General features: G+C 46.0%; 1 protein-coding gene across 1 annotated transcript; it reads right to left on the bottom strand.

Annotated features, from left to right (window-relative positions):
- Nucleotides 1-1,160: 1,160 nt before the first annotated feature.
- Nucleotides 1,161-27,558, bottom strand: RNFT2 (ring finger protein, transmembrane 2). The gene is made up of 10 exons (XM_088535279.1): nt 27,228-27,558; nt 25,480-25,484; nt 24,221-24,690; nt 23,605-23,681; nt 21,992-22,092; nt 18,747-18,900; nt 8,909-9,058; nt 4,246-4,311; nt 3,121-3,222; nt 1,161-1,299 (listed from the first exon to the last, which is right to left on the bottom strand). Exons 1-10 carry the CDS (start codon nt 27,312-27,314, stop codon nt 1,165-1,167), a joined length of 1,347 nt encoding a protein of 448 aa, XP_088391405.1. The 5' UTR covers nt 27,315-27,558; the 3' UTR covers nt 1,161-1,164.
- Nucleotides 27,559-27,622: the final 64 nt, after the last annotated feature.

The raw sequence follows: 27,622 nt of genomic DNA on the forward strand, positions 1-27,622 counted from the left end.
GAGCACGTGGCACAGGACTGCGTCCAAGCGGGTTTGGAAGATCTCCAGAGAAGGAGACTCCACAACCTCTCCGGGCAGCCTGTTCCAGTGCTCTGGCACCCTCACTGTTAAATTTTTTTTCCTTAAGTTCCTGTGGCACTTTTGTTGTTTTAACTTGTGGCCATTACGTCTAGTTCTGTCAGTGGCCACCACTGAAAAGAGACCAGCACCATCCTCCTCACTGCCTCCCTTGAGGTACTTCTAGACACTGCTCAGGTCCCCTCTCAGCCTTCTCTTCTCCAGGCTGAACAGGCCCAGCTCCCTCAGCCTCTCCTCATAGGGCAGATGTTCCAGGCCCCTGATCATCCTTGTAGCCCTGCGCTGGACTCTCTCCAGCAGCCCCACATCCCTCTTATACTGTGGGGCCCAGAACTGGACACAATACTCCAGATGTGGCCTCCCCAGGGCTGAGTAGAGGGGCAGGATCCCCTCCCTCGACCTGCTGAAGACGCTCTTCTTAATGCACCGCAGGATCCCATTGGCCTTCTTGGCCACAAGAGCACACTGCTGCCTCATGGTCAGCTTGTCGTCCACCATGACTCCCAAGCCTTTCTCTGCAGAGCTGCTCTCCAGAAGGTCGGTCCCCAGCCTGTACTGGTGTCTGGGGTTATTCCTCCCCAGGTGCAGGACCTTGCACTTGGCCTTGTTGAATTGCATGAGGTTTTTCACCACCCAGTTGTCCAGTGTGTCCAGGTCCCTCTGGATGGCAGGGCAGCCCTCTGGGGTATCGGCTACTCCTCCCAGTTTGGTATCATCAGCAATATACACACGCCATGGTGAATTACAGCATACTTAACTTACATATGCAACATTTACCTATACTAAAAGGAAGAAAAAACAGAAACTTGCCACACAGTTTATAAAATACACGTTCAAGAGGAAAAAAATCTTGGCTCTAGCTCAGCCACGGAGGTTGCCACAACATGAAACACATCATTCTCGCCTGTTAGGGTAAGGTTTCTGACTAGTAACAAATTGTTCTGCAGGCTGCAGAAGAGGCAGAGCTGGGAGAAAGATCAAGACAACCAATCCACAGGCAACTAAATAGGTGGATGGGACACTCAAATTTTACAGCTTTTTCTTGTGTCTGCACATGTCGTTCCACGCGTTGGTGGTGTGTTGGTTTTAATACACCTGGAAATGGGCAGAGGTGGTGCCATCTTTCCAGCAGCGCAGGGTGTCCACGGTGACCGAGCGACAGAGGGGACAGGTCTTCTCACGGTCAAACCAGAGGCAGAGGCATTCTTCACAGAACACGTGCTGCGAGGCAAGAGAGCAGCGTGGCGAGGTGCGCAGCACGCCGGCCTGTCCCCTGAACCGCGGGGGTCGGGCGGCCGGCAGCTCCCCACAACACCAGCTGGGACGAGAAACAGCCCAACGCCACGAGTACATCAGCTACCCAAAGCTACTACCTTACTCTGTTTCTTAATACAGCACCAGAAAGAAACATTAAAAATGCCTAGGATATTCGGGCTAACAGAGTTGTTGAGAGCACTTTAACCTTTTTTTTTTTTTTAATCCTTTTTTTCATGTCACACACTCATCACGTCCCCAGTTTGTCTTGTGAGTCTTTACTTAGCTTAGAGAATCCTCTCTCACGGCCCTACCTGTTACCGCACTTGTGTTTTTCTGCTCTTATCACCCAGTTTTTTGGTCCGTTCTACTGTCCCATCCCTTTTCTGCACTGTCAGCTTTCACACCTCATCTTCCCCCTGCTCCAAAGCTTGGGAATATTGAAGCTCTTCAAAAAAAGGTCTCAAGAGCCTTGTTTTGCTCATAGAATGCTCATAGAATGGTTAAGGTTGGAAGGGACCTCTAGAGCTCATCTAGTCCAACCCCCCTGCACACACAGGGTCACCTAGAGCACGTGGCATAGGACTGCGTCCAAGTGGGTTTGAAGATCTTCAGAGGAGACTCCACAACCTCTCTGGGCAGTCTGTTCCAGTGCTCTGTCACCCACACTATTAAGAAATTTTTCCTTAAGTTCCTGTGGAACTTCTGATGCTTCAGTTTCTGGCTGTTTCCTCTAGTTCTGTCAGTGGCCACCCATGGAAAGAGGCCAGCACCATCCTCCTCACTGCCTCCCTTGAGGTACTTCTAGACACTGCTCAGGACCCCCTCATCCTTCTCTTCTCCAGGCTGAACAGGCCCAGCTCCCTCAGCCTCTCCTCACAGGGCAGAAGTTCCAGGCCCCTGATCATCCTTGTGGCCCTGCGCTGGACTCTCTCCAGCAGCTCCACATCCCTCTTGTACTGTGGGGCCCAGAACTGGACACAATACTCCAGATGTGGTCTCACCAGGGCTGAGTAGAGGGGTAGGATCCCCTCCCTCAACCTGCTGGAGACTCTCTTCTTTTGACATTACAAGAGAACATATGTCCCTGCAGATCTAGCGGGAAGAAGAAAGAAAACTTGGGAAAGCATCACCAGCCTCCCCAGGAAGCAGTGCCTTTGGCTGGCCCTGACACACGCACAAAGCGCGCGGTGGCGCGTGGCATTTGCAGCGTTTTAGCAGTACCACGTTGGGACTCCCGTAGCGCTCAGACACATTCTCAATCTTTTGCTTTTTGCCAGCACTTCCCAAATGAGAAAGGGAACAATTCCCATGTTCTGGCAGGGTAACTTCTACTTTCGTTCCCGGCCAGGTGCGCAGGGGCCAGACCAATGCAGCCATGCCTGCATGGGTTGCACCTGTCCTAACGCACCCCGTCAGGCTCATTCTGGGCCTGTGCCCCTCCTGCAGCACTTAGAGCAACGCTCGCAGCGCGCTGGCCCGCCCACCAGCCAATATGCCCAAGGGTCAGATAAAAATGCCTTGCATTCGAGATCCAAGGGCTGGTTTGCCAACTGGCAGTCCCTGCACTACAGGGCTGGTCTCTTCCATCTCACTAGCTATGACCAGAGCAGTTCACATGGCTCCGCTATCCCAAATCACCGGCTGTCTGGAGGAGGGCAATAAACATCCACTAGGAGATAGAACAAGCCACAGCAAATGATTCTGTAAGTGCCTGGGCTAACTGTGCTGCTCCCCAGCTGCAGTGAAGCTAGTGTTCACCAACGGGGGCAAACACAGGGTTCTTACCTGGCACATAAGGATCAAAGGCTCCCTGAATTCTGCCTGGCAAATGGCACAGATGTCACCTGCCTCGCTGCACTGCTGGCTGGTAGCACGAACTCCATACGTCTGTTGGGGAGAGAGAAAAGAAACACATCCTTGTTAAAGGCTTTAAAGATAACCTGGTTTCTGGCCGAGACGTTTTTCACCCCTAGATGCCCTGCGCTCCCTGGGAAGCAGGTTGGTGCTGCATTGCTGAGCACAGGAAACGTTGGTTTGGGACCAGGGTGAGAACATGGGGAGCCAGGAGCTCGGCGCTCTCTGTTTTGTTTTCCCCTCGAGCTGACTCCACCTTTCAGTGCCTCCACTTGTGGAGCAATGATAATGAAATTTAATGAGCTCAACAGGGAGCTGAAAGGATTAATTCAGCATCATTTGCAGAGGTGTTTAGATGGTGGGAGGTATTATTATTAGCAAGCTAGACACTAAAAGAAAGAATAACAGCAGCAGCACCCACAGGCTTCCCACCTTATTTTTGTAGAATAAGTGGAAGTAAATGTTGCTTCTCATATTGTAACTGCAATAGGGAAAACAGAAACATGCTGTGGAAAAATGACCAACACAAACCCACAGAATAAGCAAGTCAAGCTCTAACAAATTGCAGTGATGTTATGTTCCTTTCCCCTGACCCTTTGGGTTTTACTGTTCTGAAACACAGATCACCGTATTTCACTACAAGAGATGTAAATACTACTGTTTAATGCCATGCCAGGGACTATTTCTGCGTATTGCAGTATCTGTTTGTTTCAGTATCACTGCAGTGATACTGTAGCACCATCAGCCACTACATATCTTTATTTAAGGTCTTACACTCACAGTTCGAAGTTTTACCATCTTCTTAAGATTCTGGCATCAATGGATGAATCCATATTACACAAGGCTTCCAGCCACTATTGCCACTGTGCCCTGTCTGTACTGAGACAGGGCAGACACCAGAAAAGGTTCCTAACAAGAGGCACTGGTTTATCCCAGTCACGGACCAACGTGTCATTTCATCCCAGGATCCCAATGCGATGAGCAATTATCAGCTCCATCATTCATTAGTAGCAAGGTTTGACCCATGAAACTGGCCCAACACATGTGGCTACTCACCTGTGTGGTGCAAAGGACTTTCAGTGCCTTCCGGACACTTCCCACGCGGCCACAGATGTCAAAAGACTGCAACAAATACATTCAATTTTAGATGCTTTTTACAAAATGTGTGAGGGTCCATGCGCATACAGCCCAGAAACTCAGGAAATGTGTGGCCCAGTTTCTCCAAATGGATACTCAGAGGGAACAAAGAGCCTAGACAACAACAGTGCCAAAAAAAGATTTCACGGTGATCAAGAGATGTGTAATAAATGTGAATTGACAGTGCAGCCGGGTAGCCAAAAAGCCCTGGCAACAACGGGCTGCAAAGCAGGGACTTTACAAGACAGAAAAGGGGGGCAGTGATTAGGGAGCTGTGGCAGGAAGAGCTGCCTGTCCCCACCATGTCCTGGAGGGCTAAGAAGGGCTGGTCTCACCCTGGGCACGGAGCACCTGAGAAGCCCAGAAGTGAAGCTGGAAAACACTGCAGCCTGCTTGACAGGGGGAAGAGCTGCAGGCTCTTCACATGGGAGAGACAGAAAAGTGCTTTTCTCTGGGGGGAAAGGAGGGTTTCCAGGGCTGTAAGGCTCTGCCCCACAGCTTGACACTTCAGGGCGCAGATGGTATCAGGAGAGGAGGGGAGATATTGTGCGTCCTTCTGCAGAGAAATTTAGTGGAGAGCTGTGATTAAATACCACCAAGAGCAGAAAGAAGCAGGACTGGGGCTGGGTTGCTCTGTCTACTTGAAGAGCAAGAAACTTCACATGCTGCAGCGGGACCCTGCACCTCGGTGCTTGCACGTGTACGAAGTTGGCCAAAGGCAGGGGCAGCACTAGCTCCCTCTCCTGCCCCCTCGTCAACTGCCTGGCAAACAAGATGTGACCGCGGCTGAAGAGCAGGGATTGCTCCAGGTTCTGGACTGAAAACAGTTTGGAGAAGGGCAGAAAAGGAGCCTGCAGAAAATTGCATTAGAAAAGAGACTAAAAGGCACAAATATTTACAGCTTAGCTAAGCAGTGCAGAGGCAAGGGGAAAAAGTGATAAACTGCCTACAAATATCAAGGTGCTCAAGAATGGCAAGAGAGGGGATGGATACTCGCTGTTCTTCAAGTGAAGACATGGTACAGCTAACAAAGGGAAAGCAAAACCTAATCTGCACGTCAGCTACACCTGCCTTGTCTGCTGGTGGGACTAAGAACTAGGCAAGGTGTAAAGAAACAGCTGTGCAAAGAACAGCTCTGCATTAGCTGGGAGAGCAGCCACTGACATGGCAGGACATTTCATCTCCAAGCTGCCTGAGTGAGGAGCAGCCGGGAGGGCAGGGGAAGGTGCGATGCAGAACACACAGAGCTGCTGTGGACCAGTATCATGTCAGTACCAAAATGCCCGGAGTTGGGTTTCTGTTTCTTTTTTTAATAGAATGATTAAGTGGGCTCACTGCAGGGAATGTCAATGAGATCATCGTGCAATAGATAGGGAATCAAATGAAAGCACCAGTAATGCTTCCAGTCAGCATGTAAAAAGGCTCCCTTCCAGTAATGCTTCCAGTCAGCACTTGAGACTGCAGATTCCCACAGATGTTTTAGTTACTACCAAGGACCGGGATCAGCTCTCTCCCACAGTCCAATCCACAGCTTTTTCTGGATGCTTTGCTTATAAACGTGACTTCTAATGCCTCTTCTCTGGCTCTGACAACTCCAGCTCTTCTATTTCATTTTTCCCCCTTAATTTCTTTTTCTTTTGGAGTTTCCTGTACGCCTACAGATGCTTGTTTCAGTAACCTCTTTACCATCAGTTCGCCTCCCCACTCAGTCGTCTTCTTAGCAACAGGACTGCAACAGTTAGGTTCACAGCTAGTCAATGCTCTCTTAAAGTCAATGGAAGATCAGCTGTAAAATTGCCATTAACCCCCTTCAAACCCTCCCAGTGACTGAGACAAGGTTCAGTCCCCAGGCCTTGCTGGGGTAGAGTGTTACAGCTCTACCTCAGCTGGGTGTTTACGTTCAAGGTGGGAAAACAAAACAAAAACCAAACCAAAACAACAAAAAAGATGCCTTAACTTATTAACATCTGGGATTCATTTGTCAAAATCAGAGGTTTGTGCTTGCGGAGTCCAGACAGGGACGCCAGGACAAGCCACCTCAGCTGCACTGTGTGCAATTTCCTGAACCTGCCTTTTGTGTGTGGAGAGGGATGCAGCCCGGCCAGAGCCCTGGATTTGCGCCAGGCGCACAGAAGGTCTGAGCACCAAATTGGCTTCGGTGGTTTTTCTAATGTGGTTTGTGGCTTTACTAACGTGGACTCCTTCGGGTACATTTTCAGTGTCTCAAAAAAAGAATTAGACTTGCAACTCTTGTGATTGTTAATGGGATGCCTGCACCTAACATGTCCATAACCTACACTGGAGGACTGCACTCTCATTGCTCCTGCTTTTCTCCCAGACTTTCAAACACAGTCTCTAACTACACACATAGCAGTCCAGTTCTCACCTGGACACATCTTTGACACTAGGAGTTTGCCACACAGTGACATGGGACAGATTCCAGGACCTATTACTTCACAGCAGGTCCATCCATCCATTGATGGCTGGACTGGATAGACTAGAGGAAAGAAGATGTACGCTGAAGGTACAGAGAGCAGCCAAGGCACCGTCACCCACATGCACCTTACACTCCTGACCCCAGGTCAGAGGCGAGACCTGTAGTTAGCTATCATCTCCTCAAAGAGCTTCTAAACAACAGACCAGGAGAACTTCTCAAGAAAAGGCTGCTTTTTGGCAACCTAAGTTATCACTGGGCTACTGATAAGAGCTTCACCATAGAGCAGCATCAAGCTAGACCATAAGGAACTGCTTCTATATGTCAGGGAGCTGGCTGTATTAATATATCTTAATGCCTGACCAGCCTTACCTGGGGTCTCCATCTACACCCCCTGTCTTTGGGGCCAGGAGAACTCCTCAAGCTCAGCCCCAAGCCTTAATTTCTCTCTTAAGCTCTACTGGTGCTCTTGGTCAGGGCACATGTGTGTCTAGCCCTAGTTTTCATTTATCTAGAGCCCAGGCCGTGGGCTGAGTTCTCAGCTTTACCTTAGGCCTCCTTCATTGCTATAGGTGCATGCAGAAACATTTGGATGGGCTGACCTATGTCATCCTTTCGTGATCCTGATGTGCAGAATGACTTCCTGGCCTCACTTCAGTCCTGCCTCGTTGCTGTGAAGTTGCCCGGCGAGCTGTGTGCTCAGCTGCTTTCTCCAGGCCTGTCCAGGTACTGTAGAACTGGGCCCTGGCTCACAAGGACCCTTGACATATTGATGTCTTCTCCAATGCAAGATGTGTGTAGGACTGCAGGTAAGCACCCCTTTCTCAGATGTTATTTCCTTTGTCCAATGACACTGGAAAGACCATATGAACCTCTCCTCATACTGTCATATGGATCTCTGACCCTCACAAGGCCAGAAGGACAAGCAGATTTGGCTATTTTTGTCTAGAGGGGACTTAGACAAGGACACTTCTGCTTTGCTATAAAGCACAGCAGCTCAGATTTAAGTTAAGAGATTGGATGAGCGTGCAGGGGTCTGCCTGGCCTCAGTGTTCCTTCCACCCCAACACTATCCCTGTGGCCCTGGCTTGACTGCAGACCTGCTGTGACTGAGTCCTCTTGCTCCCCGTGACCCTCTCTGTCCTACAAAAGTTATAAATCCCTTGACAGCAGGGGCTACGCTGCTACACTTCTACACAACAGGTAGTTGTAACTGTAGCAGGACCACAGACGAGTCACAGCAGGGTTCAGGAATCTGTCAGTCTTTCGTGCACAAATACATCCTCTCTTCTCCTAGTGCTACTTGACTTCAGCAAGCCCATAGCATCTTTGTCATGGGCAGAGACAAGCACCAGGGCTGCAGCAAGTCCCCTTGCCTCCTTCCTCAGAGGAATCACAACACAGGAACTGTTCTTGTTTGTCTCAGCCCCCAGGCATGGTTACACACAACTACAAATATGTTTTGATTTACATAAATACTAGTTCTGGGCTCAGACTTGGGATTTCTCTTTAAAACAAAAACCAAACTCATACCTTTCATTGACAACTACACAGGCAAAGATTTAAACTGTGCTTTTAAAGTATGTTTTTGAGCAAGCTTTCGTTACACTTCTCCACTATTAAGACACTGGACTAGTATCAGCCAGGCCCAGAATTGGGTCAGAACTACTTGTTTCTTCGAGACAGGAGCTAAGTCCCTTGCTCTGCTTGCTGTGATCAGCGCTGAGTGACAACTCTGCCTCAAAAGGCAGAGGAAGGTTTAGATGAAAACACTTGAACGACTGCAGCCTTTAGTGCTGCACTTGGAAGCCTGGAGGCAGCTAAGCCCCCTGCCACTGATATCAGTCCTCCAAGGTCTCCCATTCTCTTCTAGCCTTTCAGAAAAGGCATTAGGAATCAGCAATGACTTCATCAACCTGATGCAATACCATGTGAGCAATAACAGATCTTTCTTTAGCTGCCAATGCCCATGCAGTGATGATTAGAAAATGATTTCAGCAACTAAAGCACATGCTGCCTCTTCTTGCTGCATCTCCCCTTCTCGGATCATAGTAGCAAAGATCAAAAGGTCTATCTGTTCCCCTCAGGTTTTCTTTTTGCTCTGCCCTTGCTACAGCTCCCTGGCCAGATATAGGAAATATTCCTCACCTTGCACAGGCTGTACAGGATGATCAGGATCCCCCCTAGGAAGTAGCTGCTTGATGGATCATCTCCCATGATGTATTTGTACCACAGCTGGATTGGGACAAGGGAGCGGAACAGCTGGCTCAGCTCTTCAATGATCAGATAAAACTTACCCTGCAAATAAACAATGCATTATCACTGTCAGGAATCTAAACAGTTTTGCACATGCAGGAGTCAAAGCTGCACAAGCAGAAGAAAGCGACCTAGAGAACAGGCAGCATTTTTTCTGTAAAGCTTAAAGCAATCCTCGTCTTCTGGTGCTCACTTCAACTAGGAAGCCTGCCTTCCTTGAAGGACACCTGCAAGGTAATGTTAACTCCTCCTGGCTTCCTACAGCTGTGAGGTGGAACAACTGATACAGATTATTCCCAATTACATCATTTCTCACTCAAAACACCTAAGACAAGCACTAGGAAGCTGGCTAACTAAGTTTGCCTATCAGAGGGTCTCCCCATGCTGCTGATGAAGCGTGTTCCGTTCCATGCTCTTTGAAAGGCAGAGCTGGGGTAACAGGCAATGAGCACAGAAGTTACCACAAGCTGTAATGACATTATCCAGACTAAGATTTTTGCTTTTATGTCAATGTTATCCTATTGATAGGAGGGAAATTCCCCTGGAATTTTGCTGTGTTGTCCTAATTAGCTTTGTCATCGGTGAAGTCACCGCAGGTCAGTCATTAACCGGCGAGGCCTGACGAGGGGATTAAGTCCTGCGCGGTCCAGGAGGAGAGGCGCCCGCAGCACCCTTCCCTGGGGCCTGCGGGATGAGATCACTCGCAGGCCACGATGCTGCGCCGAATAAATCGAGCCCTTCGGAGAGCTCTGGCATTCTCATGATCTCATATCCCCCGGGACACGGAGTGAGGTCACACCGGCGGTTGCTAACGGACCGGTGCTGCTTTCATCCCCTCCTCCTTGTTAATCCCAGGTGGCATCACATAGCAGAAACGTAACAGCAACAAGCTGGGGTCCTAAATGCAAGCAATTTATTAAATTAGCACAGAGGACTTTCTCCAGCCTGGTGCTTCAATACCATCATGGTTATTCGTGGAGCGCCCGTGGCAGAGGGCTGCAGCTGCCGCTTGCTCCTTGCGGCCGCGGCGGCTCCGGCGCAGGCTAGCAGGAAGCCAGGGCACAAACTGCTCCCTTTCTCTTAGTTCTTCCTCCCGCTGGGCTTTCACTTTTGCTTCCAGCCTTGCTTCCCTAGCAGGCTGTGCTGGGGAAGGAAACTCTGGATCCGGTGTTCAGGGCAATTCTGTGGTCCTTTTCTCTGGAGCTGCAAATCTTGGCAAAACTGAGGTTTCTCTACGGCAGACACAGCAACACTGCAGCCCACAGCTAGATTTAAGGAAAGATGGGTCACAGAGGCAGCCCTGTGGGCGCAGGCGGGCTGCCAAGCTACGAGACAGAGCGAGGCTGCAAGACAAACCTGCAGCAAGTGGAAAACTTCCATTTTAACTACAAAATCCCCATTCCCGACAAAGCCGTCAGGATTTCATCATTAACTAGTGCAAACGCAGGGTATCAGGATTGCTTAGCAGCTAGATACCTGTTAACACCCCGACAAGGGTGTAGTTAACAGCTTTAAACGGCTGCAACCCCCCACTCAGCCCCTTAACACCCCCCACTTGAGCACTGAGCGAGCTGCTGGCCAGCTCAGTGAGAGCAGCCAGGACAGGGGAGAGCAGCCAGGACAGGGAGGAGCTGGACAGGGCCAGGAAAGGGTGCACAGCAGAAATGTAAGGCTCATCCGAGTCCCAGGCTGCCCTCCTCTATGAGGGCAACTCTAGTTGGTTTGTAAACTCGAAAAAAACATCTAGAAAAACAGAACTATCTACAAAGAGCTGAGCCAGAAACAAGTGGGGTCTTGCTCCTAGAAAACAGCACCCTAGAAAACAGGGTTAATTCCTTGTAACTTCAGTGGAATTTAGCTTTCTGACACCAACAAGTTGTTGTAAGCAGCAGCCCTCACTTCCAAATGTGCTCAATGCTTCTTTTTGTCGTCTGCTTCTTTATTACATTTTGGCTAACTACGTTGAAATTTTCCAATGTCTCAAGCTTTAGTTTTCCTCTGAAAATTTCAGTTAAAGGATTGTAGGTATTTCTCAAAATTAGGGGAAAACACTGTTATATTAAGTAGGAATACAATTATTTCTCCTGTTCATCTTTGGGTTGGAACACGAGCTTGAAAAATGCAAGAGCTGCCTCTCTGTTGGTAACTTATCTTCTCCTCTTTCACAAAAACCCAGGGAAATAGCTGATAAAAATGAGGATCTTCTCTCGAATACTAGAAAATAAGCAGATTTCTGTGATGAAAATTAAGGAGAGCTGCTGGTGGTGAGCGTGTTGTGGCCTCAGCATGTGTCCAGGCTGTGCAGGAACCAGCCCCATGGAGCAGTGAGCGTGTCAGGCCCTTGCAACAGGCGGCAGTTCATGGAATAAGGTTATGAAAGCCAAGCAGAGAAGATAGAGGGGGGAGGAGATGAGGATGAGGAGGGGAATGGTGCCAGGGATGAAGGTGGTGAGACTGGAGAAGTGACCAGACCTAAAGCAAAGGAGCCAGGGAAGACAGGAAAGGTGAAGCTGGCTGCAACAAGGCGCAGCACCAGGCTTCAAACGCCCCAGTGTCACTTCTCCGTTGTCACCCATACTGGGGCACCCTGCTAGTACAGCCTTACCTTGCTTCCTCCTTTGGGCCAGCTTTTGTAAAAGCTGACAGCCCACTGCTATCCACTGCTCCACTAGCACAAGTGGGAAAATCATTAATTGGCTCTCATTATACATGATGAGTCCTGCGGTGCTGCACTCGGGACCTTCCGTCCAGAATGCTTAGGTTGAAAAACTCAGTGACTCCCTTTTCCTCCCCTTCCTTTACCATGTTAAAGGAGCATTTCTGTATTTTAATCAAGCATTCATTCTGGAGGAGCAGAATGCAGGTTCTCTGCCCAAACTCCACTGTCCCTCTGTGTAAGCAGTACTGCAGTCTTTAATAATGTGAACGGCTGCTTTTTTCCTTACTGGGTGAGTGATACTCATTAAACAGGTGACTTCAGCATTCAGTTATACGCTCATTAATTGATGTTAAGTCTATGCTCTTCCAGATACTCTGCTCCAAGCAGGGAATTATCAAAATGTCCTCAGTCCTTTACAAGTCACTATTACAATATAAGATCTTCATCTTCACACCTTTGGCTGGAGTGAGGGGCTCCTATCATCTGCATTTTCTAAATGAAAACTTAAGACATATGAAGAGTAAGGTTAAAAGCAATATTTTTTTGGTGTCCAAACTGAGATGTCTGGGATCATACTTTTTACGAAGTACTTTTAATGTTAAGTGATTACAAAATTAAGACACTGACTTCAGTTTGAGGTTGTACATGGCTTTCCTAGCTTCATATAGGAATTATCTGGCAAGCAGAATAGAATTCGATTCTCCAAAGCAGCTTTCAGGATGCTCTACCTTACAGAACACCCTTCTTTTTCCAACAGCCTGTTTTCTCCACAAATGTTTCAATTTCTACAAGAGCTCCTCTCAGTACACCACCTTGTTTCATCTGCAGGGCACAGCACAGTGTTTGGTGATGAATGAAGTCGTACAGGAAAACAACAAGTCATCTTGTAATTAAACCAAATCACTATATATGCACACACAAAGGGGAGCAAATTAGAGTTGTGGAAGCCATGCTAATTCCCACATATCCTAACTAAGCTCTGGCTTTGTTATCTCTTTTGATGTAAGATTCTGCATAATGTGCATGTGCGCCTCCTCAGAAAGACATGGAGAAAGACACTAAGTTTTTGCAGAGCATAACTAAAATGGGATGCAAGAGAAGTGAGAGAAGTTGCAATGAGGCAACTGTAAATTGTGATTAGCACTCAAGGGAAGTTCCAAGTCTCACTTGTTCTGTTGCCAGCAGCATTAGGATGTATTCTGAAGCAGGAAGATGCTAGAAAAACTTTTGAGACCTGCTGGCAGTTTGGATGGGAGGAGAGCATGCTCTCCGGAGGCTTCAGGTCACATTGCCAATACAAGAAAAAAGTGTTGGATAGGAACAGCAAACAGGATTGTGGCACAGAGGGGGCTAGTACAAATCCATGCAAGACTAATTAGGAGTAATTCCAAGGTGGAAACAGAGAGAATGTGAGACTCTCTGTATTTTGCATTTTAGCTGTATACGAGAAAACCCAGCCTATGTGAGATATGTCAGTGCATGTCATTTTTGAAGGTCACATCTCAGATTTCTCAAACTGGGAAGTTAAACTTGAAAAGCACCTATGAGCAATGAGTCCCTTTAAAAAGCAAGTCTAACAGCAGTGACTTTCAGAGGGTGGTAGGGAGAGGAGAGAAGCTAAATTCTTCACTACCTCGTCCTACACTTCAGCTAATTTTTTTCCTTTCCAAGTGAAAAATTCCACATTTCTGTCACAAGGACACCACAGCTGCTCCACTCTGCAGTAAGAGAGTGCAGTCTTTGCAGAACCAGCACACAGTTTCCAGACACGGCTCTCAAGGATCCAGGCTCGGGCTGCTGTCTAGGAGGAGCAAACCCATGCAAGCGAGTTCCTCCCCAAGAGCACTCCGGTGATTCTCAAGGAGGGTCCATGAAGGAGAGAAAGTGAACCCATCACTCTCACCTCACCAGGAAGAGGTGAGGATTACTTGCATATATCACAGTGCAAAAGAGGGCAGCCATGAAACAGGAAGATCTTTATCTTTACCTGTATATTTTTTGTAACACATAATCCATGCGCCGATACCTGGCGGTGACACGAGTTGTGTAAACGTTTCTCTGTGTTTAGTCAGCAGCATCCAGAGCACTCGAATGCTCCGAGACATCTCGTTCTTCTCAGGCCATAGAGTAAGACACGAACTTCTCCCTCTTAAATGACTGAAACATATCTGGCCCCATGGCTGGATGAACATCAGAGATAGGCTGCTGCCAGCGTATCAGAATTAACACTCTGTCCACATGTGAACCCTCCGGGCGAAGCTGTGGCCTAGAGAAACTGCTCTGGCAGTAGCAAGCTCTGATACAGAGAAGATGGAGCCAGGCTGCTAAATAATCCTCATTATTGTAAGGTAAGTGATTGCTCATTCTTGCAATAATTGGCTAATTATACATGGATGTGCCCAGAGAAGTAGGTGGTGATGTGATAACCGAAGTGCCTGTGTACGTGCCTGTGTGCCATTCAAACACTGCAAGAGTGCTGGGGATGTTCAAAGCTCTTATTAGCCTCAGACTCCAAATATACAAAGCTGTAAAAGCTCAGCTGCCATTTGGTACCATACACCTGAAGACAGCTTGCTGCAGTCCAAGGATCCAAATCAAGCTGCCTTCCGTAGGCGACATTCTGATATTCACTCTGTCAAAGATGCCACCTCAGAAGGAACATTAAAAGCTTAATGTGCCATTTTACGTGGTGAAGCTCTCACCATCCCCAGTTGGGAACATCAGATGCATCTGAAAATGGCATCTGGTCCAAAGTCCAAGCACAAAACTATGTAAAGAATGACAGCTTATATACACCAGCCAGTACTGCTGAGATGGTACTTTGAAAAATGAACAAAAACCAGTATGGATGACACAGTGAGGAGTCTACAACACCAGGGGTTGATGTACACTTGCTACTGACACCATTTTCACAACGCAAGGGAAAAAACTTCAGGAAAGGCCAGCATCATCACAGAACAGTAAACTAATTTACAATGCCTAAATCCAGCTTTCCAAAAAAAAAAGTGACAAGTATTTATTCAAATCAGAATTTCACATTATCCCTTTAAAACAAACATGTTTAGTGTTTTCCCTTTCAATTTTCAATCTTCTCCTCAAAATTAAGCTTCAGGGATCCCTGGTGCTCCTCTAACTTTGCTGTGCTCTTGTATCAAGAGCATCCAAAGGAAAACCTTACCTGGCCCTTTACTTTTTTTTTTTTTTTTTTTGTTGTTGTTGTTATTATTACTTCTATGCACCCTCTATGAGGACCCTTAGACAAAAGTGCCTCTGTAGTACCCATATCTCACCCACATCCCCTGGTCTTTTATTCCAGTTCCCTTTCTCTCCCCCTTGCCCAGGATGTCAGCTGAGATTGCTGACAGCAGCAGGGGAGGGGATGGGAGACTTGCAGGCACCTGGGATTTCCTAAACGGAAATCTTTGGCAACTGTGTCTTTTTATTATTTATTTCCTTATTTTTAATTCCACCCCCCTCAAGCTGTCATTCCTTAGCACTGAAAATGAAAAGCTGCCATTTACGTGTGTACAACAATGGAAGCCTCTGCAGGCCACATGGCTCCTGCAGTTTAATTTACTTTAATTCATTTTACATTGAACCAAATGATCTTATTTGCTTTTTTTAATGAAGAGGCCTTAAGCATGCAGGGCGGGAGCCAAGCCCGCCTCTCCCAAGGAAATGATGAGCCCAGCTGCTATTAAAACTTGCACTCAGCTTTGGGCACAAGTCAGCACAGCTCAACTGGCCTCCTCCCTGGGGAAGGAGGGATGTCCTTAGCTCTAAGTCTGCTCCTTTTCTCACAAACTTCTCCTGACTGCAGAGTTACAAGACTGGACTCTCATGTTAAGGTCACCTTTCTTCTCTGCTTCTTTAAAAGTCACTCTCCCATCCACTAACTCTTCCTTCCCTCTCTTCCAACCTCTTGCAGTGTCTCTCAGCTTCCTGTGGCATCTCCGCTTTCCGAGCTGGTCTGGAACCTGGGGAAGTCTGGGATTATCTTGCTGAATTTGTATCCTTTGCCCATTCTTTGGAGGGGTTGCTGGCAGGAATATTTCACTTCTGAGACACCCGAGAGTGGAGCTCTCTGCCTGCTTGTGTCCAGATGACACATGCAGCCCAGCAGTCCTCATGCTTTGTGCTTCCAGCACTGACTATCACTTTGCTTTGTCAGCCACTTCTGGCCCTGAAATGATGTTTCCTGCTCTCTGTGTTTGGATTACAAAGACAAACCTTTCTTTCTGCTCTTTAATGTTAGGTTGCTTTTCTCAGGTGTAGCATGAAGTCCTGCTTTAGTAAATCTTTGTTCAGTTGCCGATGGGAAGCCTCTTCACTTTTTTCTTCTAAAATCACACTGGCTCCCAGATGGTTCTTAATTTCACCTAAACCCAATGTTATTCTTCCTGTTACAGGGCCCCAACAAAAATACTTGATGCAGCTGCCTTCGACTGGAAGTACTGACTGCCCCAGTCCACATTTTTCCTCTGTTCATTGTCAAAATGAAAAGATGCATCTAACTGAGCCAAGCAAGATTTGGTGCTGTACTCTATCTCCGTTAATGACCTTGCTCATGGGACGCAGCATGCTCATCAAGTGTGCATTTAATGTTAAACTGAGAAGGGCTGTAAATACACGGAAGGACAGGTTTGTAATCCAAAATGATCTTGACAGTTTGGATAAATGGTCTCAAACGCATGGGTGCAATTCATTAACGTAAGGCATTTTGATACATGAAGGCACAAATCATTGTGCAAAGAGAATAAGAAGCAAGGCAGTAGATTAGCTGGTATGTTTGCAGGAAAAAAGACCGAAGGATTATAAAAGATGGCAGATTGGACATGATACACAATATTCTATTACATCAGACTATTACAAAGACTACCATTATACAGGAATGCAAGAAGCAGTGGTGTTCACATGCAGGGCATAGAGTCACCCATGTGGGGCCATTCCGCTCTATCCAGCACCAACAAGATCAGATCACTAGGTAGGATTATTGGTAATTTCAGGTATTGCAAGAAATTAAAGACAGTCCAGAAGAAAACTATAAAAATAAGGATTTGGTAAGAATTGTCTCTTCAGAAAAGACACAAAAAAGGGAGTTATTTAGTCTACAAAGAGGACTGAGGGGAGGTAAAACTGTCCTTGATACAGAAAAAAGAATCTGATCTTACTCTAATTGCAATAGGAAGAGGTATGAGAGAGAAATTGAAAGATATTCAGAGGAGATACCTCTCATTGGCATGAACATACTAATGAAAACCACATAACAGGCAGAGAAGATAATAAGAATCTCAAGGAGAAGCATGAAAAGTCAGACTAACTCTGGAACTTCAAAGAAAATCTGAAAAAAAATGCTTCAAAGTTGAGCACAGAAGGACCACAACCCCTGAGACCCCATCCATGAGCGAGTTCTGCCGTTCACTACTAACAGCCAGCAGGAAGATACTGCAAGGAAGAGAAGTCAGCCCTATCCCCCTCACAACTATGATGATTTTCCTCCTGACAGTGCAGCAATCTCCCCTTCAGGTCCTGGATTATGGGGAATTACAGGCTGCTCTGGCTTGTTATATTAGCAGAAAAATCCTCATTAAACATTAGTTTCCAAACAAAACTTCTAACCCTTCCTTGTGAGTCTGTGCAGCTTGTTCCCTGGCACCAGCATGCTGCAGCCTTCCAGAGCTCACAAACCTCAGGGCAGCATCAAGCACCAACACTGCTTCCAACAGTGAGGGAGAAAGAATAACTTTGTGTCTGGTGAGCTTTAAGGCAGCAGATTGCAAATATGTTCATCAGAATTTGTTCATAGTTAATGTTTCTGAAGTACATAGAGTATTAGAATAGTTTTAACTAAGACGAATATTATGTTTGAATCTACTTTGATGAAATGGATGTGCAGCATTGTGCCAGGCTGCAGAAGTAAGCTGGTTTATCAGGTGCATGGAAAGAGCTCAGCTACATGCCTACCAATTACAATTCCTATGGCATCCTGGGGATCTCTTGGAGTTCTCCCATCCCAGTTTGATTTGGCTTAATTTGCTACATCAGATCTCATCCCTCCTTGGATTAATGGTTGCAGTGCAGAGAGTGGGATACAAAAATAAATCCAGACTGCTACCAGTAGGTAACAACAGTCTCAGATGTTAGGGGACAGTGAGACCACCACCAACATCCTAAGACAAAAAAGAGACTTAAAAAAAAAAGTGAGAAATATTGCTATCCAGAAAAAGGTATTAAAAATGAAGCATCTGTGCTCTGAGTCATTATAGGCCCTTGACAGATGTGATCTTACCAGCGTCCCACTGTAGCTGCAAATAAAGACCCCATCTCTTTCTTCTCTCCCGACAAGGATTAATGAGCACTTGGGATAGCTCTTAGACATGCAAGCAAAGGCTGTGAACCTTTTCTAGCTCCGCAATTTATCTTGGGAAGACTATTCACATCACTTTACCCTCCTTCCCCAGGCTGGATTATGCTCTGACCTAGCGTATTAATCTCCCAAAATAAAATAATAATACTAGAAGAAGAAAACTTAAAAAAAAAAAAAAGGATCTGGACAAATGCCAGAACTAAATTAATAACTATCTTCAATAGCCCTGCTGCGCAGGGACAAACCGCTCAACTCCCCTGCCACCCATGTCATTTGTAAGCAAAACTATTCCCAGTTTAGATATCCCCTTAAGTGCCCTGCCTGAGACTTTCGGCAATTAATGATAGTATCTTGCATTTATATTGTGCATTTAACCCCAACAGCTGCCAGAAAGTTTCTTTACCGAACACAAATAATATTTTGCTGTATTTACCACTGACATGCAGATATTACTAAGTAGAGCTACAAAACAGATCTGTAAGATTATGAATGGAAATATGAAAAGGTAATTCAAGAGAGAAAAGGTAACAAAAATGTTTTGGAAGTTAGGCCTGGTACATCCCTATATCTGGACCTTACATATCATGGAAGAGAAATGATCTGTGAGTCTTGTCTTCTCCTAGGCACACCAAGACAAGGATCAGTGAGCTGCACAATTCTAGTAGACAGAAGCCATCAGACAAAAAGCAAGAAGAGACTCTTACCTTTGATTTGACAGCTAGAATGATCTTAGGCAGGGCAACGATCAGGCATTTCAGCGCAATGGTGAGGTACTTCAGCACGAAGTCTGTGATTCCCACAACCCACATTAGGTCAAAGAAGTCCAGCCTCTCAAGGTTGGGTTTCAGAAATATAAGGCTGAAAGGCATGACAGCAAGGCTCAAATATCAGCAAAGTGGTATCATCCTCCCATAGGCTTCTTGACACTAGCTCTGTTCACCGCTGCCTAGCGAAGGCCCAAGAGCTCCTCTGAAGGCGAGCACAAGCTCTCAAGGGTAACAGGAGTAGGACATGCAAACCTGACCCATGTTTCCTCTTGGCCTCTTAACTTCGTCTGCTCTTGCCTACTTCTATGAAGGTCATCAGGTTTACCCGTTATCAGAGAACCAGACTGAAACTTGTACAAAGTTTGTTATGAAAGTTAAGCCTTACAGTCCATGCTGGAAGAGAATTTTTGGTCTAACACTAGCATGTTTAGTCCATAGGCTTTGGTAACTCAGAACTGCTTGTGAAAACCCACCCACTTACATCCTTCCATCCTAACAGACAGGGAATGACCTGAAACACCTTCTCCCTTAAGTCTCTGTTATCAGTAGCTGTGCTTCCTTGGACAGGGAAGTCACGGTCAGCGCAAGACCACCATGTCTGGCAGACCTGTCTTGCCACGGGCTGAACTGCTCGAAGGGCAGGACTCTAAGGCACTTGTGCAGGTGAAACAAGCAGGCGACAAAGTGAACCGGTATGAGACCAGTTTCTTTGTCTACAGCTGCCTCATCAGGGCTGCAGGAGGGTTGTCCATTGACAGGGCTCCCCTTGGTTACTGCAGTAGACCAAGAGCTGCGCTGTGTTAATCAGCATCTCTCACCTGAGGTGGCGCTCGAAAGGCAGCGCCCCCAACATAACAAACCCACCGGGCCTGAGCAAGGGCCACGTGCTGCAGAGATCCTGCAGTCACCAGCCAGCCTCCCCAGCTGCAGCAGAGCTGGGGCCTGGAACATCTGCCCTATGAGGAGAGACTGAGGGAGCTGGGCCTGTTCAGCCTGGAGAAGAGAAGGCTGAGAGGGGACCTGAGCAGTGTCTAGAAGTACCTCAAGTGAGGCAGTGAGGAGGATGGTGCTGGCCTCTTTTCACTAGTGGCCACTGACAGAACTAGAGGTAATGGCCACAAACTGAAACACCAAAAGCTCCACAGGAACTTAAGGAAAAATGTCTTAACAGTGAGGTTGACAGAGCACTGGAACAGGCTGCCCAGAGAGGTTGTGGAGTCTTCTTCTCTGGAGATCTTCCAAACCCGCTTGGACGCAGTCCTGTGCCACGTGCTCTAGGTGACCCTGCGTGTGCAGGGGGTTGGACTAGATGAGCTCTAGAGGTCTCTTCCAACCTTGAGCATTCTGTAATTCTATGATTCTATGACTGGGCCAACACCAGTCAAACAGGCCACAGCTACTGAGGAGAGCAGCATTGAGCTCAGGGTCACACTCAGAGTGCAAGAAAGGGACTTCTCAGAATATTTGCCAACTAAAGCCTCATGGTAAAAAGCAAAAGTTTAACAATAAAAAAAAAAAGAAAATAACCAACCCAAAATAAAAAGCCTGAGCATGAATTAAAATACTCACAACACTGGTACAGCACAACGGGTAAAATTAAACCCTAAAAACAAAAACAGAATCAAACAGAATCAGAGACTTTACTATGAATCGTGGGCTAGAAACAAGCAAAGAAAAAGTAAATAGATCAGGAAATTAAAAATAAACCAGAAAGAAACAAATATGAAATTTGTAGTTGTTTCTGACTTCACTGGCCTGCTTGGTGAATTGGGCACAGGTCCCGGCACACAAGCACTAGATCCAGGAGGCCAAGCACAGCAGGCATCACCGAACCACTGGCAGGAACCGGGCTTGGGCAGTGAAGCTGCTGCCCACCACTGCTGTACATAACCTATCACCTGTACATTTTGTGAAATGGTCCCAGCTTGCTGAAACCTTCTTATTAATGATGACTTCTCTTTTATTTAAACTGTTCCCATCCATATGTTTAACCTGATAGGCCCCCGACATCTCATTCTTGTTTTCTAGAGCCCAACTACTTCCATGTGGCAAAAACAAATTTCTTTTTACTGCCACAGAAAATGGCCCCTCATACCTGTTTCTTCCCTTTTACTCCTTCCCACAACCCCTTTCCAGAGGGTCGCAGTGCTCACCATCTCACATGATGACCCACACATACAAGCCTACCCATCCAAAAGCCACACCTTTCTATTTCTTCAAGCTATAATAATTTAGAGGAGAAGGGGTTGTAGAAAAATTGAAATGCTGCTTTCCCCATTACTGAAGCAGTTTAACACACAAGCTTCAAATAACCAACTGCATTAGGTTGGCCCAAATGGTACCAGGGTTGTGAGCAGACCTTGACTCTTCCGCTGCACAGACAGCGTCGTAGGGAAGAGGCTGGAAAGCAATGGCATCATCTACAAACAAACCAAACATCTGGGAGACACCTAGCCACACTAGATGTCCACTAATCCAGGCTATACACATTGTATTTTTCCAGGAAATATTTTCAGGTGGAAATTCCAAGTTCCTTTCAATGGGACAAATACAATTTTCATTGGGAGGATAATTCATATGGTATTAAATATTAGTATCCAAACTACTTTCTTCATCAACTAAGTTTGGTATTTCTCCATTTCATCCTGTTTATTCTAATGGCATCCCCTTGTTTACGGTGTGTTTCTCAGCTTCCTGTTTGCTATTTAATCCCTCCTTTATAAGAGGCAAGGCTATTACTGGACCAAATCCATGAATACTAACTTATCTGTACTTGAGAATAGTTTTATTTGAACTTTAATGTGCAGATTGAATACCCTAGCTCCAAATGCCTCCAAGCCCTGAGTACACTGAAGTAAAATATTACTATTTCATATCCAGTTTATCCCCAGTAACAGACTAAAAGCTTGATATTCTGCAGAGAAAACATTACAGGAAGAGGAAAATCAATGTGTTGGTTTCTAGTCTGCTTCCAACAGCTGTCCTTTAAGTTCAGTCACAGCAGTCAAAACGGAAAGCTGTAAGTCTCATTATGAGAAATTATCCATCCTCATTTGACTTGTGTGCAAAGATGGCAGATACCATGAGAACAAACATTTCTTCCCAATGAATGAGCTTCCTCTTTTCCTACATAGCATTAAACACTACCCTCTTCCATCATACACAATGTAAATTTTGCCCACCTGTTGTACAGTTGCTGTGAGCTGAACGTGTAGAGCAAATAGAAGGTGTTTCCAGTGAGAAAGGCCAGGATCCAGAAGACAACCAATACCGACCTCTTCTCCTGAGCAAGAACAAGAAGCAGAGCAGATTTACTCAAACTCTCAAGGGTTGCACTGAGCCTTTGGCTGCTGAAAAATGCAAGACCAACCCAGGGGACACAAACACACAACTAGGCATTCAGTAATTAGTTATTTACTAAGACTAGGACTCAAAAATAGGCTGCTAGGTACAGACATGTATAAACACAAGCACAACTGTCTCTCGCTCACCCAACCTTCTCACATAAAACAACTTCAGTGAAATTAATGGAAATACTCTGCTGAAAGTCGTACTTGCAGAACACTGCTTTCAACGTTGGCATCTTTACATACAAATTATACTGATATTTAAAACTTAGCTTGTCAAGCAGGTCAAAAACAGCTCCACATATTGTCTATAATTTTTAGCTTTCACCTGTCTGTAAGGAGACTTCATGAAGGGACTGTTTTATAAATACATTCAAAGTCACTTAAAATAAGGCACAGTTAAATACAACTCAGTGTTACACGAAGCACATATGAATGTTATCTGAATGCAAAGGTGCTCTAGAGCATTCATTTTTGACTTAGGATACAATTATGGATCAGAGAAAGTGCACATTATGCATTTCTAAAAACAAGGAACATAACAGGCAGAAGCCGGAAAAACACAGGTCTTGTCCTGGACCCTGGCCCAGTTTAAATTTGGAGAATAGAGCTTACTCTTGAGGAATAAACAATTTTTCTTGCAGGCTGATTTAATAAGAAAATAGCTCTTCGTAGCTATTCAGCAGCCACAGATGTTAAAATTTAAGGCAGACAGATTAACAGCATTGCTGGCGAGACAGAAGCGCAAAGTGCAAGGCAACAGCAACAATCTATGGTATGACTGTGCAATTTATCTGCTTATTCAGCATTGTATCATATTTATTTCCATGGCTGCTGGTTCACATAAGTACACATTTGTACCACCCATTTCATTTATACAGAAAAGCAATTCTAGCTGTGTGCTTGTAGTGATGCTGAAGTATTCTGCTGACACTGAAAATTATAAGACCTGAAGTGATCTGCTGGTTTCTTTACATTTATATATCAAGAAAGCATTAAAAAATACTGATGAGTAATACATGTACAAATTCAGCTGAACATCTTGAAAATTTATCTAAATGCTAATAAATAAAACCTCATCATGCCTGTGAAATGGATTTTATCACTTCTGCTATGCACAACAGGAAACTGAGGTACAGAGACCTACTTGAAGATGTACCTCTGGTCAACGAAAGCGCCAGAAGCAGATTACAGTGCCCCTGACTCTTACTCTCCCTCCTTTTATTCTATCAAGTTTCACAAAACAGCAGGATAGAAGGTATGGGAGAGCATGAATGAAGTAGACAGCGGAACCAAGGATTATGTCAGGGTACTCTTTTTCTAACAAATTTGTATCCATTTAATGGCATTCATCTCTACAGTGCAAGAGGATGTTCAATGTCAAGATTACATTGCATGCAAAGAGCAATGGCAGTGGAGAGCATCGCGGTGTCAGATATCTAACTCACCTTCAAAGCAACCTGCTCACGGAGGGTTGAGTTGGCGTACGCGAAGGTGCTGGCCATTCCGATGCACACAGCAATCCCTGTGGAGAAGATACCACCAGACTGTGTAAGGCTGGGCAGGAGCATCCCTTCTCCTAAACCATCTGATACCAGCAGCTTAAGCTTAGAAGAAAATGAAGTGGATGATATTCTGGATCTCTTGGGAATTAAAATTTGTGGGCCACTAAAATAGGCCTATTTGGACTCATAAAGTTCCAATTCAACCTAAAGCAAAGTGAAGCCACTATATACACGCAGTGGTACATGCACAGAACTTCCCACCCATCCCAACACAGGCACTCTGCCCCCATGGCAAAAAATGGTAAAGAATTGATCTTCCACCTGTCAACAGAAACAGATCGTGGACCTGATCCACCTAATAACTGCTTGGATTAAAAGCAGGATAAGAGAGAGGAGCTGGTTACCCTGTCTGTTTGAATGTCCCCTTCAGGCCAGACTATCTCTAGATACTGTCACATGGACAAACGTACTGGACATCATGGCAAGATAAAGCCTCCTAACCACCCTCCACCAGCCTTACGATCAAGGCAGAAAAGCAAACAAACAAACAAAAGCTTACCAAGCTTATGCTGGAAACACACTTTAGCCAGGAGGATCAGGATGAATGGAAGGCCCTTCTGCAGCCACCCGATCACAGCTTTTAACTCGGACAGGGCGGGGGCTGGTGTGCTGGCCTGCTCGTCGGCGCCTTCCTCGGCGTGCCCGTGGCGATCCCCACCGGCCATGTGCAGCAGAGCCGAACCCCGGTGATGGCCCTGGTGGAAATGATGGGGCTGCTGCCGGTGGTGAAAGGGGGCTCCCTCCGCACGGCTTGCACCGTCCTCGCGCGGCGCTGGCATCTGGATGAAAACTTCCCCACCGCCCGCCGAGGAGCCCAGAACCAAACCTGCCTGGAACGGGGCGGTGGGGATGGCGCCCGAGGGGATCCCCGCCAGGCCCGAGAACAGCTGCTGCGGCGAGGAGGCTTCTGCCTTGAGGCTTTCAAAGACGCCGCTCTCATCCACGCTGGTTTCAGAGCTGACTGTTTGGCTCCGGTTTCTGTAACGGGAGGACATAAAAGAATGGAGATTAAATAAAAATCAGTGCTTCTATAATGATTTTAATATCACATGGACAGCATAGATAAAAACTGTAATATACAGAGTGCCATACAGAGATGCCACATATGGCTAACTCAAAGAAAGGACCTGTCCCCAGAATCTTCCCTCCCCTTTAGAGATGACCACCACTTGCCCACATAAACATAAACATAACATACAAAGTTAACTGCGGAAGGGAAGCACTGAGAGCTGCTTATGTGTCCCTGACCCAACATTATATGTGCAGAATGTGTTCATGGACCAAGAGAGATAAATTGTTTTATTACTATATAATCAGCAAATTCAATATGGTGGTATCCAATTTACTGGGCGCTGCACAGAACTAGATGTGGCACTGATTTTCCTGAGTCTTTGGATAGCTCACAGCTAAATTCCAAAAGTCATGGATATCTTTATCTTAATATGAATAGAAGCTATGTTTTGTTCTCCTGAACTGAGTATTGTGGTACCGAGATGGATACACAGAAAGTTTTGACCGAAGGGACATGTCGGTAATAGGCAGAACAATCATTAGGCAGTCGAACACCTGGCAGGCAGCAAATACTTCTCCAAACAACAGAAGGAGAGCAAAGCAGCTCAGCAAGAGGCAAAGCCTGCAAATAAGGCATGTGCCCTACAGCTCCGGTCTCTCTTGATTTTAATCTTTGGAGATCTCTAACTTTAGAAACAGTGGTCACGAGCTGAGAGAGCACACGCAGGCACATAGAGGGACCTTAACCTCCTCTCTCCCAAGAGCTCCAAAGCCTCCCCAGGTATCTTGCAGGGCACAGAGCACTGCCTTGCATCTCCCTCCGGGATCAGCTTCGGCCCTCTCCAGGCACACCTTCCTGCTACACAAACTCCTAATAAGGCTTTTTATAGCTACACCCCATTCCAAACGTCTCTCCACAGGCTCCAGCAAGGAATCAAGTCAACAAGACACTGCACAAGCATCTTGAGTTCAAAACTCTCATCAGCCAGATCTTGGATTTTACACCTAACATCACAGTTCAGGGACGTACACAGGAGACAGGCTTAGTGAAGTGACAGACCTGCCCGTACAGCTGGGAACACGACAAAGCTCTGGTGAGCCGTAGCCGTACAGACAAATGCGCTGATGTTACCCGGAGTAATGCGAGCGGGATACATCTCTATGGCTTCGGCAAGTAGGAGTTCATCAGGCACGTACTTACAGATGAATATTATATACTTATAAATAAATGTATAAACACAGATAAAATTGTGACTCTGTAAAGTCAACAGAAGCAAAGGTTATATTGTTAGTGGCATCTGAATTTCACTCTACAGCTAAAAACCTCCAGGCCACCTTACTGACAATATGTATTTACCAAGGAAAATATTGTTGTGTTTATGGAAACCAATTGAAATTATGCTACTTACTTTTTGCCTTTAATAACAAATACCCATCCGGAATATTTTTTAACTGTTCAAACAGATCCTGAAGTGCCACAGAAGTCTGTCCTGGCTCAAAGTATTCTGCCCACAGTTGGGAGGGTTCATGTGATATTTTATACACCTCTCAAGCTCCAGGCTGGCTTGCTGGTATAAACTCCACAGACTGTACTTAGCCTCGGCTAGAATCATGGTGAAGATGAGTTGAATATGGCTTTCTTTTGCCCTAAAATTAAGAGTGGCATCATGCTAGAAGTGGCCACAACATCAACCTTCACCCCAACCTACAAAAACACACTAAGAAATATATAGTGACTGCTTGCAATCAGAATCTTTCACTTACTATCTCAGCTCAGCCAGAGCAATGAAATTTGTTCCATCTTTGCCTTAGAATAATTGGATTAGTTTTGCCTTTAGAAAAAAAGAAAACCAAAAAACAAAACCAAAAACCAAACACTACTCTTGTGAAAGCACCAGGGAATATTTAGTACCAGAACAACAACAGCAGCAAGCCTGCTTTTACTGACATTATAATTACAGAAATGAATTAGGGACACTCTACTTTAAAATACTTGCCTACATGAAGCTAGATACAAATTCTGGGATGATGCAATGGCTCATCCAAAATTGTTATAATCTGATGAGTCATATCAATAGGGAGTTTTAGACCAGCAGACTTTTTGAACATCTTTACAACTAGAAATAAAAATAGCCTCTGTCCCTACAGACTGATTCTGTCAGGTTGACAGGACTCAGGATCCCCGTAGGATTGTACCATGAATCTCTCTTCCAGAGCTCTACAGGGCAAAACATCCCACCTGCAAGTCAAGTGTAAGGATTATGGGGCAGGATGTGCCATACTGGATCATCACACCTGAATGATGCAGTTGTCAGCAGTTAAAACACTGATATGAAGGAGAAAAGTCAAGCTGCCCTACATATTCTACATATAGTAAGAACAGGCCTTTCTGACTCCGGAGGTTCTGTCCTCTAAACCACGAAATACACCATTCAATCAAATCAGAACATTGCTTTCTAGAAAGGAAAACGGCAGCGAAAAGTACGAAGAGAGACTTCCCTTTCAGGAGGAACGCTGTCGGTGTTGCTGCTGTGCCGTCTCTGCATTTTCCTCAAAACCTTGAAACACAAAATGCTCAACATCAACGTTGGAGGCCAAGAGTTCTGGCGTGACTAGTAACAGAGGCCCACAGAGTCAGAGAGCTGTGAGACCTGCTCAGCTAGTGACATGGCTGGCGCGAATCCCTTGCTTTTCTGAAGAGCACCTCACACCTGGATTTGTTCCTCAGGACACTAGTGCAGGAACAACCTTGACTGGCAAACAGCAGCACACAGAAACCCGTCCCTGAGCAGGGCAGGAATCGGCCAGGTCTCCTTTTGCAGGATGTAGCAGCTACAGTTACAAATGACTTAGTCTGAAAAGGAACTTCAGGCCGACCGAGAGCGTAGCT

Source organism: Tinamus guttatus, unplaced genomic scaffold (genome assembly GCF_059628265.1).
Source record: "Tinamus guttatus ecotype Peru unplaced genomic scaffold, ASM5962826v1 Tinamus_guttatus_pri_ptg000628l, whole genome shotgun sequence".
NCBI lineage: Eukaryota > Metazoa > Chordata > Aves > Tinamiformes > Tinamidae > Tinamus > Tinamus guttatus.